General features: G+C 39.7%; 2 protein-coding genes across 7 annotated transcripts in view; one reads left to right on the forward strand and one right to left on the reverse strand.

The window, feature by feature from the left end:
- prpf40a (PRP40 pre-mRNA processing factor 40 homolog A) overlaps positions 1-2,718 on the reverse strand; it is an 85,201-nt gene extending 82,483 nt beyond the window's left edge. The window contains exon 1 of one of the 5 annotated variants that reach the window (XM_063052264.1): positions 2,585-2,639. In XM_063052264.1, coding sequence (XP_062908334.1) covers positions 2,585-2,587 — 3 coding nt within the window. In that variant the 5' untranslated portion in view covers positions 2,588-2,639. Of the gene's footprint in view, positions 1-2,327; positions 2,346-2,584 lie in introns of those variants that run through there. The other 4 variants (XM_063052262.1, XM_063052263.1, XM_063052265.1 and 1 more) reach the window with 4 other exon arrangements.
- Positions 2,719-2,829: 111 nt separating this feature from the next.
- Positions 2,830-14,617, forward strand: part of arl6ip6 (ADP-ribosylation factor-like 6 interacting protein 6) — a 42,195-nt gene continuing 30,407 nt past the window's right edge. For both annotated transcript variants that reach the window (XR_010018461.1, XM_063052266.1), the window contains exons 1-3: positions 2,830-3,316; positions 3,403-3,456; positions 3,546-3,678. Coding sequence is in view for 1 of the 2 variants with exons in the window: in XM_063052266.1 (XP_062908336.1) it covers positions 3,016-3,316; positions 3,403-3,456; positions 3,546-3,678 (488 nt within the window). In the remaining variant the exon portion in view is untranslated. The remainder of the gene's footprint in view (positions 3,317-3,402; positions 3,457-3,545; positions 3,679-14,617) is intronic.

A 14,617-nucleotide genomic window follows, 5' to 3' on the forward strand; every position in this document is an offset into this window, starting at 1 on the left:
AGGATGGGGTAATCAGCACAGATGGACAAATTATACCTCCACTACCCCAAAAACTTCAGACACATTTGTACAAATACAAGAGAGACAACATGGCTCACCCCCAAACCATTCTAATCAACCTCAAGAGATTGCAAAATGCTTGAAAAACAATTAAGAAATTGAAAGAAAATTCGACAACTGTCTTGTGCACGAACAAAATCTGCCAAACACTTAGTTCAGATTTTCAACAGCAGGACACCATTGAGCAGAGGGTAGGAGGGGTGGAGCTCTTCATTACTTATATCCAGCTGGGGGAATTTTTCATGTTAAGGACAGATACCAGCATTCTCTCCAAGAACATTACCAACAGGTTAGAGACTAAAAGGAGTTTCAAAGAGATTGTCAACAAAATAATACACCCTTTTATTCAAAAACAACAAATCATAAACATCCACCTACTTTTAATGTGAGTAAAATGTTTGAACCAAAAAATGCTTTACAATAAAATGTTAAGTAAAAGATCCACCATCTCCATACATGACTAGGGTAAGCCTTACAAAGACACATGTACTTTTCCAAAAGCAGATGAAAACAATGCCAAACATTCACAAGTATCAAAGTAAACCTTACATATTGATAGCAAAAAAACCATGGGAGAAAAATGAAAAACTGGTAAAATAGCTTAGATGTTTATTAAGCAGGATGGCTCATGAGAAGTTCAATAAACAGTTTGTATACTAAGATTCAGGAATTTAATACAAACAGGTTACCTTTGCAGATCAACCCGCATAAAAATTCAAAAATTTTACAAGCGTGTCATTAATACTTTGTAATTAAATCGTAGAATTATATCGAAATCGTATCATGGAATGAGCTCATTCATCCCATGAATGAACTAAAGAACTACTGATTTATCACATGTAAGCTGCAATTTGAAAATAATTCTTGAAGTTGTTGACAACGAGTGAACTCCAGGATCCAGGAGAGGCAAAAGATTGAATTATCTAAGGTGCTGCACCCAGAGAATTTTCGAGCTAAAGCTAGGTGAATGGTTTTTTGAATGTACAATTGTATATTGAAAAATACAAATCCACTTTACAGATTTATTTGTATTTTGTATTTGATATGTACTGACTTACACTTCAGTGAACTATGAAGTGTTGGCAGTATATCAATATTGAAATGCTTATTTGTATTTGACATGTAATGGTACCAATTACTTTAACAATCTGAAACTATAAGCCTTTTAATACAGTGAAACAGTCACAAGCCGCAAAACTACAATCAACCAACACTGACACTGAGTTAAAAGAGACATTAGAGAGCAATAACATTTTTTTAAAATTGCAGCGGGAGGCCATTCAACCCTTTGAGCGTATACCATTCAATAATGCCTATTATGGCCTATCTTTCACCTAAGAACTGCCTTCTTGCACTGACTGCATATCCCTGGATTTCCTGCATATCCAGAATACTATCAATCAACATCCTGATATACTCTGAATAAATCTCCACAGCCCTCTTGAGTAAAGAATTCCAAAGATTCATAGCTTCTGCTTGGAAATTTCTTCTCATCTCAATCCTGAATAGTTAATTCCTTATTTTGAAACTGTGGATTTTGAATCTAGTCACCCAGCATTCACCCTATGAAGCTCAGCAAGAATTTTGTATGCACTACCCAGTCATCCTTCTAGTCAACAGTATACATTCAGGCAAATGTAGTTACAGATTGGTTTAAAAGTCTCCAAGTATTTAAAAGAGTGGTAGAAAGCAGAGATTTATGGTGGAATTCCATAGTTGAGGGATAGGTTGCCTGTTGATATATGCACATATGACTACATAATAGAAGCATACTCACTCACAGTACATAAACAAGGTTGTTTTACAGTTCAATACAAGATGTCTGAATTGAGAATATGTACACAAAGGGTATTACTTTATACAGGTGTATGTATAGTATTACTACTACAGGTATACAAATTATTTTCATCAATTTCAACTTGCCATTAGCTTTATCTTTCAACAACCCAAATCATTTTGAACAGCGTACAATAATCTGCTGTCAAACAGCAAAAAAGGAGCGATTTACATATTTGCTTTAGTACTCCCAGAGTCCTAAAGCAAAAATGGGCTTTTGCATTCACACTGCGTTGCCAAACTGCACATCGTTTATCAATGGTAACATCCTACGTAGAAAAAGGTTTAAAATGTGTAGAGATCTGGCCACAATCAAGTCAAAACGACTCCAATTATACCACCATCCCACACATACACATTCACACAAGATTTCGCTCCATTCATTAACAAAATGCACAAAATCAGCTTGTTAAAATCTGTTAGTGCCGCACCCGTCAGGCAGATCGAATTAATGGAGACACCGAGCGGGTAATTGGGGGGTGGGGGCCTTGAACGCGGCCTCCTCAGTCACTACCAGCTGCCCACACGCGGCTGTGTTTCAGGTGGTGTACAGCTCGGCGTAGCCCTGAAGAAGGTAGCCGAAGCCCCATTGCGGCTTCGCGGGCTCCGGCGGGCCTGGGAGCCGAAGCCCGGCCGGGTCCCGCTCTAACAATGGCCCCGCCGTGCGCGCTAGAGCCGCTGCACTCACCATGTTCTCGCTCCGATCGGCCTCGGCTCCGGCGCGGCCCTGACGACGCCTAACAGCAACGCGTGATCCAACTGGCTCAGCGCGACGGCAGGGTAGAGGCCAAAGGTCGCCACTTGCTGTGCAACCTAACGCAGCACCAACCCGCCACCGACAATGCTCCGCGTTGATTGGCCAAATTAGAGGAAGCGCTCTCTCTTGATTGGACACGAGTCGGCCCGGGCGTTGCGACGAAGAGACGGCTCGGGGTAGTAGGTTAGGTTGAGGAGGGATGTCGCGGCGGTTGCTGTTTAGTATGGAGCCAGAGTAGTTGTGGTTGTGGCTGAGCAGGAGTCTCTGTGTCTTAAGGTTAATCAGACAGCAGTGCTGCTAAGGTAAAATTTGCACCGGCTTGGGCACTGCTTTCACCTGCTGTTTTGTTCGGAGAGCTCCAAATGCCCCGCTTAGTGAAGCGGACGCCGTTCGCCGCCCCGCCTCCAGTGGTCGGGGAGGAGGTTGGAGATGAGCTGACATACAAACTGAGGGGAGAGTCGATGGACGACGACGCACTTGAGGGCTACACATACACAGAGGTGGATGATGCTTCAGTATTGGGGAAGAGCCGGGTGTTGGCGTCGTCGGCGCACGTCAATTCCCGGAACAAATGGCCGGCCCGAGTCTGTTCCATGTTGTGTTGTATCATGATGTTGACGTTTGTTGCATTCCTTCTCGCAATTGTGTACATTGTGCTCAAAGGTATTGAGTTATAAAGTCAAATTCTTTGTAATAGTTAAGGAAAACTGGATACTACTTTAAACAATTGTTACTTATTGTGGTTACAGATTTGCGTTTGGAAAAAGAAAGCCGCGAGCATAATATCAAGACAGGAATTTTGGGTAATTTCTCTCAATACCTAGCGTGGCCTCTGTTTACATAAGGTGTCTGGTTGTTGCTAAGTAATTTATTTCATGTTTATCTCATTCAGGTCTTTGGAGTTCGTTAATTTTGGCTTTGATAGCTGGGGTGTCATGTTGTAGTTTCTCGTGGACATTGACGTATTTTGATTCATTTGAACCTGGGATGTTTCCACCAACACCTCTATCGCCTGTTCGATTTAGGTAAATCAAGTTTATGATGTTTGATATATAGATTTTATGGGATTTTTAAGATTAACATGATCGTTAAATGATGCAGTTTTGGTACGTTCGTTTAAAATGGAAGATTTATTTTTTTATGATTGAGGTTTTGGATTAAACATCCAGAACATTATTTCTCCTTGTTTAGTTTTCCAAAAACCATGTCACCTTGGACCTGTTTCTTAGCTACCTTGAAAATTATTCGCAATAAGTACTGACTTGAGCGTAGAGCAGTACAGCTCCATACAGGCCCTTCAACCCACAAAGTTGTACCGAAATGTTAACCTACTCCAACATCAATCTAACCTTTCCCTCTTGCATAGCCCTCCATTTTTCTTTCACCCATGTGTCTATCTAAGAGTTCTTTAAATATCCCTAATGTATCAGCCTTTGCCACCGTTTCTGGCAACGTGTTCCATGCTCTGTTTAAAAGAAAACAATCTATCTCTCATGAGAAGTATTTCATCAACCCCCTCCATTCTTGCCTCTAATCACCTTAAAGTTGTCCATTCGTACTCTTATCTTAGCCATTACCATCCTGGGACAAAGGCACTTACTAATTTAAAGGAAAAAGAGGGTTGTGTGGACCCTATTTTATGGAGAGGGTGTAGATGTTGTAGGTTACCACAAGACATTGACAAAATGGTGGGCTGAGAAGTGGTGGATGAAATTCAACCCAGAAAAGTGTGAAGTGATTCACTTTGGCAGGTTGAATTTGAAGGCAGAATGGAGTCAATGGCAGTATGGATAGGTGAAGCGTATGTCACAATATTGAAGGAAGCAAGCAAGGAAGGAAATGACAGTGTAATTTTCCACTTTGGCTTCATAAAAGGTCCTGGAAATTGGAATGCTAGAAATTTGTAGATCATATTAAATTAACTTCAGTTAATTTGTAGGATGATAGGAAGCTGTAAAGCAAGCTGATAGGTAGGAAACTTAAGACAATGGACAATTTATAGGATAGATTTGCATAGTTTTACAGACTATGGTGCATAACTTGAATTCACCTTTTCTTTTGCACGGTTTGGCAAGCTGTACAATTATAGTATCATATAAATTTATATTTTCACAACCATGATAATTCTGAATGTGATTTTGGAAGCTCGTTAATACATTTGTAGTTTGTTCTGAGTTGAATTGAGGATCACCTAAACTTGTGGTTTAGTTATTTTCAGAAAAAGTATTGATATGAGCCCTTTATGGTTCAGTAGCCAAAATCAAATGTTTTTTTTTAATCATTCAAAGTTCTGGCTGATTTATTATGGACAAACAGCAAATTAAGTTTTTAAAAACTTATTCTTTTATTAACAGATTCAGCAAAAAAATACATGAAAATAAAGTAGCTCCATTGAAAAGCTAACAGATTGGCGTTGTATTAAAAAAAGTTGGCGTGATGCTGTACCATTATTATAAAGCTTTAAAAGTCAGTATATTTTTTAAGCTTTGCAGAATTGATAAGCTTGACTGTTTTCAAGGAAAAGTAAAGCAAATGATAGCTTTAGGCTCAAAGTTGAGGGTAACGTCAATTTCTTCCTCAAAAGAAATTGTTAGCATTTTAAAGTTTCGGTGAGTTAGTGGGAACAGTAGAGAAATAATATCTGAAATTCTTGCCTTCAGTGAAGTGATGTGGATAAATAGCTACAAGTTGTTATTTTTGCTGAGTCTGAAATCTATTCATCAGTTGCTGGGACAGTTCCCACCACCAAAGTTCTTTTCATCTAACTGAGGTAAAAGGCACTAAATGTTCCTTTGAAGTCTCACGCACTCCATCATTCCTACCACCACTGCCATCTTCTCTTTCAAATGAAATTGTAATCAGAATTGCAATCCACCTTTAAAATTAATAAAACAATTATGATGAGAAAGCGGACTTGGTTGTTTAACTCCCCCAAGTATCCACATGATACCTGCTGTATCTGGCCTCTGGTTCCAGAGCTTTAAGTTGCTGAGCAGACCCAATGAGTGGTGAAAAGGCCATGCTTTTCCTTTGTTTTTTTTCATTCCACAACACTCTTCTGAAAAGAGATCTTTACTGCAAGGTCCTGGGTAAACTTATCTCAGGCCAAGTTTGGATTGCCATCTAAGGACGGGTTACATTTAACAGAACTTTTTGGTATTTTGAGGCTTTCTGTAAGCTATGTAAGTAGCAAGGAAATGTAGCTGAATGATACCATCTCCAATTCTTCACCTTCATTCTGTTTAAATCCTGGAAGCCTACTGGAGAACTCTGACTGCACCTTCAGAAGGACTGCTGCAGTCAGAAAGATGGTAGACCTTCAGCTCAAGGGCAATTTGAAATGTGTAATAAATGCCGGCTTTTCCAAAGGGCAATTTGGGTTTCAGTTTGAGATTCATCGGGTTGGTTTGGTGTGTTTACATGGAGTAGGAATAAACTACCTATAGAGATTAGATTAAAATAATAGAGAATACAAGAAATGGAAATTGAATTGCATAGTTCTACTGACTTGGGATGCAATGATGTTTTTAAGTGCATAACTTGAATCCACTTTTTTTTCTTTACTGTATGTTTGGCAAGCTGTACTATTACAGTATTTTCTGCATCATGTAAGTTCATAGTTTTACAACCACGAACATTCACAATGTGATTTTCAAAGCTTGTTCTACAGCTTGTCAATAAAGCTGTAGTTTATTCTCAGTTGAATTGAGGATGATTTTTGGATGAAGTATTGGACTGAGCCCTTTATGATTCAGTAACCTAAATCAACTGTTTTCATTTGTAGTCATTCAAAATTCTGGCTGATTTATTATTTTTCACATTGTGTGACTTGAATATCAATTGAAGTCTCTAGAATGTCAATAGATAGTTGCATTCTTGATATTATAACTAGCAATTTATTTGTAGCTTTAAAACAATAGCCATGATTTTGTAGCTTTTTAAAAACTAAGATTTTCTTCAGCTGTTTAAATCAATATTGTATATCAAAGTATAGTAATGCATATAAAAATAGTCGAAGGTGAGTAAAATTGTTAATGAGCAGAAAAAAATGAATTGTGAAAAGCTCAATTTCTCAAAAAGATCTTATTAAACTCTCACAACCTTTAGTTAATTTTAGCTGGTATATATGTTTGAGTATAGAATTTGTTTCAGTATGCAAGAAATTCCAAACAATTTATGAGAAATGGTGTTTGGAGTCTTGTTTAAAATGTATGCTGCTGATGTTAGCCAGATACATGCAAGTTTTGCCCTGGCTGAAATCTATCTGAAACGCAAAGGGAAGCATGGTGGAAAAGTGTGAAGAGCAGTTAGGAGCCTAAGAGCAGTTGGGATGGTCTGGAAGCAGAGAATTTGAATGAGCAGCTTGTGGTGCATGGATAGATGGTCCTTTGGAATGGGGATCTGTTCCTTGATTGGGATGGTGTGGGACCTGAACAGAGCCTGCAGATGGCAGTGTTTTCATGTATCTGCTACCTTGTCCTTAAAGATGAAGGTGAATTTGAAACTGAAGGTCTAAAGAGCCGTGGTACTCACTACCCTCCTGTATGCCTGTGAAACGTGGACTGTGTATCGAAGGCATGCAAGACAGCTCAACTATTTCCACATGACTTGTCTTCGCAGAATATTAGGCATCAGATGGCAAGACAAAGTACCAGGCTCTGAAGTTCTCTCTAGAGCAAGTCTACCATCAGTCCACACACTGCTGATAAGAACACAGACCCGATGGGCAGGTCATGTCATCCGCATGCCGGACGAGCGCATATCCAAGCAGCTCCTTTTTGGGGAACTGGAAGACTGGAAGCTGGAAGACGCTCGCATGGAGGGCAGAAGAAATATTTCAAAGACACACTGAAGGCCTCCCTGAAGTCGCTTGACATAGACAGGACCGCCTGGGAAACACTGGCACAAAACCGTTCTACCTGGTGCGGCCTCATCCACAAGGGCTGTCAAGCTTACGAAGCAAGGCATATTGCTGAAGCACAACTCAAGAGCGAGCTGCGCAAGTCCAGAGCCACCTGCGCAACAACTGCAGTTCCTACACATGTCTGCCTAACATGTGCCAGTACACTTTGTGCCTGAATTGGCTTGACCGGTCATCTTCGGACACACCGCATCCAGTCTCAAAGTGACGAATGGTGTCGAGGTCTTCATCGATGACGATGGATGAACGAATGAATTTGTCAACCTAAGAGGAGTTGGAAGGTACCAGTTGGCCCCTTGAACTGTTCTGCTCTACAATAATTTATTAATGATCTACGTCAGATCATTTGCTTGTCTTATCCCAATATCTCATAATTTCTCCATGATCTAAAATAATCTTGGGTGAAAAGTGAAATGTTTAAGGGGAACATGAGGGAGGACTTCACTCAGAGGGTGTAAATGTGGAGCGAGCTGCCGGTGGAAGTAGTGAATTTGGGTTTCATTTCATCATTTGAGAGAAATTTGGCTAGGTACATGGTTGGGAGGGGTCTGGAGGTCCAAAGCCCAGGTGCAGGTTAATGGGACGCAGCAGTTGTAGTCCGGCACGGAGTAGATGGGTCAAAGGACCTGTCTCTGTGCTGTATGACTCGAGAAATCTAAAGATTCTACTTTGAAAACAATTGAGGTTTCCACAGCCCTCATTTCAGTTGTAAATAATTTATCTTTATTGAGATTCCAATCTCCTTAGCTAGAGCAAACATCCTCACTGTAGCAGGCCTTCATCCACTGGAGTCATATATGGTGCCCTGCAAGTGGCCACAGTGCTACAGCTGCCCATTTCCCTCTTCCTTCCTCTCCATTCAGGGCCCCAAACTGTCCTTCCAAGTGAGGCAACACCTCACCTGCAAATCTGGTGGGGTCGTTTATTGTGTCTATGCGGTCACCTCTACATTGGTGAAACCCATTGTAAATTGGGGGACCACTTTGTAGAGCACTTCCGCTCCATCTGCCAAAGGTAGAACTCCCGGGTAACCAAATATTTTAATTTAAATTCCCATTCACTTTCCAACATGTTGGTCCATGGCTGCCTCCTGTGCCACGATGAGGTAACCCTCAGGGTGGAGGAGCAACACCTTTTATTCATCTGGACAGCCTCCAACCCGATGGCATGATTATCGATTTCTCCTGGTTTAAAAAAAAAAGTCCCTCCCCCTCTCCTCTTCTACTCCACTCTGGCCTCTTACCTTGCTTACCTACCTATCACCTCCCCCAGGGTCCCTTCCTTCCCTTTCTCTTATGGTCTACTTTCCTCTCCTATCAGATTCCTTCATCTCCAGCCCTTTACCTTTCCTACCCACCAGGCTTGAGCTATCGTCTTCCTGCTATCCTCCCTCCCTTTCCCCTTCCCCTTTATCCTCCGCCACCTTTTTTGAATTCTGACATCTTCCCCTCTAATCCAGAAGAAGGGTTTCAACCCAAAACGTCGACCATTTATTCATTTCCATAAGTGCTGCCTGACATGCTGAGTACCTCTGGCATCTTGTGCATGTTGCTGTAAGAATTTTGTAATCTTTCTGCATATGACTTAGCTTTTCCACTATCTATGGGGTACATGGGGATTAGCCGTGCAGACTTTACTTCTTTTAGCCAACTCTCTCTGTTAAAATATAATCACTATATTATGTGGCTGATCCTGCTGGGTATCTGGTCATTGATGACCCCCATTTTATTGATGGCGCCAGTTTACAGAGCAGTATTTGTAATGGTTGGAAGCATTCAATTTATTTCATTAGTACTTTGATTAATGGTGTCTAGATTAAAAATGTGCTTTTTGAACCACTTTGGAGACCTAAATTACACTGAACCCCATTTCATGTATCCCATATGTTTTCATTACTATCATGATACAATCCAAGTTCAAAGTAAATTTATTGTCAAAGTACGTGGATGCTGCCATATATATCCCTAAGGTTCAATTTCTTGTGGGCATACTCAATAAATCCAATAATAACGGAATCAGTGAAAGACCACACCAACTGGGCATACAACCAGTGTGCAAAAACAACAAACTGTGCAAATACAGAAAGAAAAAAAAAATGAAAAGCAACAAATACTGAGAGCATGAGATGAAAATGAGTGCATCAGTGATGGAGCTGAGTGAAATTGTTCCTTTTGGCTCAAAAGCCTGATGGTTGAAGTTGAACAGTAACTGTTCCTGAACCTGGTGGTGGGAGTCCTGAGGCTCCTGTACCACCTTCCTGATAGCACCAGGGAAAAGGGAGCATGACCTGGATGGTGGAGGTCCCTGATGATGGATGCTGCTTTCCTGTGACAATGCTCCATGTAGCATTGTGTTTAATGATGGGGAAGGCTTTACCTGTGATGGATTGGGCTGTATCCTCTACTATTTGTAGGATTTTTCATTTAAGGTCAATGGTGTTTTCATACCAGGCTGTGATATATATAGTCTGTATATCCTCCACCAGGTATCTATAGATGTTTGTCAAAATTTTAGATGTCATGCTGAATCGTTGCAAGCCCCTAAGGAAGAAGAGGCACTGCTGTGCTTTCTTTGTAATTGCACAGCCATGTTAACATTGCGTAATTAAAAGTTGCTGACCCTCTCCAACCCATCACACCTGTGTGATGGCCATTCAGGTAATGGAAATTTGTCCTTACAAAATTCACATTACTACCCCAAATTTTGAGAAGGAATAAAATTTGCTATAAAGTTTTCCAGCTGGTGTTTCTTAACACATGCAGGTGATGTGGCCTCAGGTTGTGGAAAATTGCAATTCAGTCTGTTTACTCAATCTTAACTTCCCATAATGTGGTTTGTCTGTGCTTCTATATTTCAGCTTGTCATGAACTTGTATTAGTGTAGAACTTTCCTTACTCACTGAAGCACAACTAAAGTTGACACTTTTAAATGTTCTTGCCATTGAGCCTGTGCCAGCTCTGAGCACACCCAAGAGCCTCATTTGCCCCCAGTAATTTCCCATGTGTGCCCACCAACACCCTACTAATTCTCTTTACACCTAACTACACTCGTGGTAACTTAGCCCATTAACCTGTCAGTCTGTCTTTGGAATGTGAGAGGAAACTCGGATGGACATGGAACATGCCAGCTCCACACATAGAGAATCAGGCATCCTGAATGAGCCCATGTTTCTGGAACTGTGCAGCCAAAGTTGACAGAATTGTTACTAATTAATTTGTGATATTGAAAGCTAGCTCCTGAGAACATTGACCTTTTATGTTAAATCGGTTTCTACTTCTTACCCAGAGCAGGAAAAGCTACTTGACCAAAGGAGGTTTCCACACTTCGGAGGCACATTTGATTAACAGCTAAGGACCCGATTGTTAGACTTGGGAAAGCTTACATGTGGTCTTATTCTTTTGTCCTTCCCTCCCTCCCTCATTCTTTGTTTCTGTACCTTCCCTCTCCTGCCTTAACAAAAGATGGGCAATTCCAAACAAACAATTTGGAAAATATATTTACAATCCAGGGAGCATTGATGTCCGGGGGTGTTGGGGTGGGTCATTAAATAATTTTGCCAGATAGATACCTATAGTTGTCCGGTATGAGAAATCAACTTTGTCTTTTTAAATTGCCAGATGGAAAATCACGCAAACACAGCAGTTCTAAACACTCCATTGTACCCAGCCCAGAAAATTTGCCTGAAATAAGGCGGGTGAACTGGTTCCTCTGATTATTTCCGATTACAGTAGAATAATCAACATTTCTGCTTATAACTTCACAGATGCTCCCTGCTCTTGATTATTTCCAACATTTTCTGCTTTATTTGCATATTCTCCACTTTTTTTTCTCTATTTCAGCTGCATTTCGGTTCTCCAATTCCTTTGGGTTTTTTTTACAGTAATAAAATATTTAGGCTAACTGTCAACTTTTCTGAAAGCAAATGCTTTCCATATAGGAAGTTACATTGTAGCTGCATAACAATTTGTTATCCAAAATGAATTCAATTACTGGTTAACTATGGAACTGATGTTTGAATGTGATGGCTGTTATTTGCTCCTCATAGTACCAACTTGGAAATATCTAACAATGAATTATTTGAATTTTATTTGTAGTAAATAGTTAAGCACTGAGTTGTGGTGGAACATTGGGCTGTGGAGTTTGTGGCAAGTCTTGCAGCAAATTTTGATTCTCCTGTAACTAGTTGCAAATTACTTGGTTCATTTTAGATTAATGTTTCATTGACTAATCAGAAATATTTGTTGAAAATTCTTCTTGATTCACATTTTTTAAGTTTCTGCACTTCAGGTAATAGAAAAATCTCTTGTGGAAATCCACATTCTTCACAGCTTTTCTAAAATTTAGTGCAGAAATTCAGCAATTTCACCTGTTCCCTAAATGAACTGTTGCTGAAATCAAAGGAGAACAACCAAGCCAATTAAAACCATTTATAGGATGTGGATATTGTTGATAAAACTAGCAATTATTGTCATCCAGTTGGTGGTTCTTCCTATTATGCAGTGGGGATTCTCACTTCTGATGTTGGAGGGAAAGTCATTGAAATACCTGACAATGATAAGGCCTGGGCCACTGCTCTGTGTTGCTCTTGCAGTGACGACTTGCTACTGGAACCATATCAAGGTAATTGCCATTTTTTGAGGCTGGTGTGACAACAGCCAATAGTCTTTTTTTTTACCCTAATTGATTTCAATTTTACCAGCTGCATAGTTAAATTATCCTGAAGTTATTTCAAATCTTCCTTAAAAATGAACTTTCACAAAAGTAGCTGTATCTGTTAAATATGGCATAGCCTTTTATGTAAATCTTCCCAATGTATTTCACCATTGTGCAATACCTAATTCCTGTCTGTTTTCTATCACCCTGAATTTTAAGGTATCTGCATTTGTCTGTCATTTAATTAATTTCTGAGACAAGACATTCAGTTTTAAAAATGTTTTCGGAGGCTAAGTGCACTTTTGTTCTTGAATCTTCTTGCATCTGTTACTGTAAATTGCTCAGGAAATCTGCAGATGCAAGCCTTCTGGTGTAGAGACACCCAGATTGAGAATGAACATTTTCTGTTCCATTTAATGATCCTTGTGTGTCATTAAGTCAGTATGTGTATAAACATATTGGAAGAAATGGATGTAAGTAATATTGTTTGTAATTCAATCAGTGGCGGTACGGACCTGGTTTTTGTAAAATAATCACAGCAAAAATATCCCCATGTATCATAATTACCTTGTGAATCTGAGAGCAGCTTTGATATTTCTGTCAATTCATAAACCATAATTTAAAATCTAGAGATTGCTGTTGGTGATGCAAACCAGCAGATTGAGAGCTTCAGCAAGCTGGTGAAACTTGGCAATAAAAACTAACTGCTGGGAATACTCAGGGAACTGAAAAATGGCATTTGTCATTTTGTAAATTCTTGAAGATGGAGAAGAGATACTATTTCCTTCCTTGGTAATTACACAGCTCCCAGAGCAGTTGTTGGGTTATAATTTATAGTGAAGACATTCATTGTAGTGCTGTTTTCTCCAAAAAAAATCCCCAGTAGGTTCAGACTGGAAACCGTAGATTTTCTGGAAGGCCCACTCTCTTCTGATGTCTAGGTCTGCAGTGTTCAAATTAGGCAACCCAACTTTTACAAGAAATCAAAATATGACCTCCACTGCCTCGAGGCTAAAAATATTTAGCATTTCCCCGTTGACCCTTAATTTTTATTGATGCCCGATAGAAATCATCCTGTTTGGATGCAGAACAGATTGGTATGGCAACTGCTCTGCTTGTGACAACAAGAAACTGCAGAGAGTTATGAACATAGCACATTATGGAAACCAGCCTATCCTCTAAGGTAAACACAGGAGATTCTGCAGAGGCTGTGTTTATACTTCTCATAGCCAGCATAATCAAACCTCCCACCCACCCTGGCAATCCCTCTTCTCCCCCTCCCATCAGACAAATGATGCAATGGCCCAGAAGCATGTCACACCAGGCTCATGAAATAGCTTCTGTCCCACTGTGAGCAGACTCTGGAATGATAAAGTGGATTTTTGACATCACTCTTCCTCGTGATTTTGCTCTTCATTGTTTACATACACTGTACTTTCTCTAGCTTTTACACTTCATTCAGCATTGTTACTGTTTTTCTTTGTTCTACCTGAATGCACTATGTAATGATTTGGTCTGTATGAACAGTAAGCAAGATAAGCTTTTCACTGTCTTGGTGCATGTGACAATAACACCAGTAAGTAGTTCTGCACCTTTCTTCTCAGAATCTGCCAAGAAAGTAGACACTGGAGTGAAAATGCAGTACCTTTCTGGAGCTGATTGGAACAAATCTTACTTTAAACTAAGTGTGTAATGTGGACTTAACGTGCCAAAATTTTATCTTCAGAGATTGAAAATTTTATTTTCAAAGATTGAACTTCTGAATACATTGAACAGTTAGACCATCCTTGCAGTATTTGATTGAATCAGTATTGACAATTGAATCTTGTCCAGCTGTTGAACTTGGCAAGATTTGCTGTTATAATACAATACCTATCTAAAGCTGGTCTGGCATTAGCGTAAATGCATTCTCTATTTGGAGTCCTTGTCACATAAAAACAATAAGCCACTGAATTGGTGGAGATACTCAACTAATCAGACGGCATCTAAAATTGCTGGAAACATTGAGCAGGTCATGTAGCATCAGCAGAAAGGAACAGCTACTGTTTCCAGTTGGCCTCTTTATTTTGATATGCTCACAAATTTGCATATGTTAATTTTTCATTCTATTGAATTACTAGTTTGTGACCTAATGTAGTCTAATTTAAGCTTGCTGAAAAATAACATTCTATTCATTTACAGCTGAGATTCTGCTCTTTGCTTCTATTCTTATGGTTAGCAATTATTCAGTTTACATTGACAAAATAAGTTCCCTTTTCACTTGGGATTTTGCGTATTGGTATGAATCATTTTACAAGCTAGTTTAACATTACATCAATGACTTACGTTCCGTAAAGCTTTTGTTAGCTATAATGCAATTTCAGTGAGTGAAGCAGACTTCAATGCTCTTT

Source organism: Mobula hypostoma, chromosome 6 (genome assembly GCF_963921235.1).
Source record: "Mobula hypostoma chromosome 6, sMobHyp1.1, whole genome shotgun sequence".
In the NCBI taxonomy this organism is placed as follows: Eukaryota; Metazoa; Chordata; class Chondrichthyes; order Myliobatiformes; family Myliobatidae; genus Mobula; species Mobula hypostoma.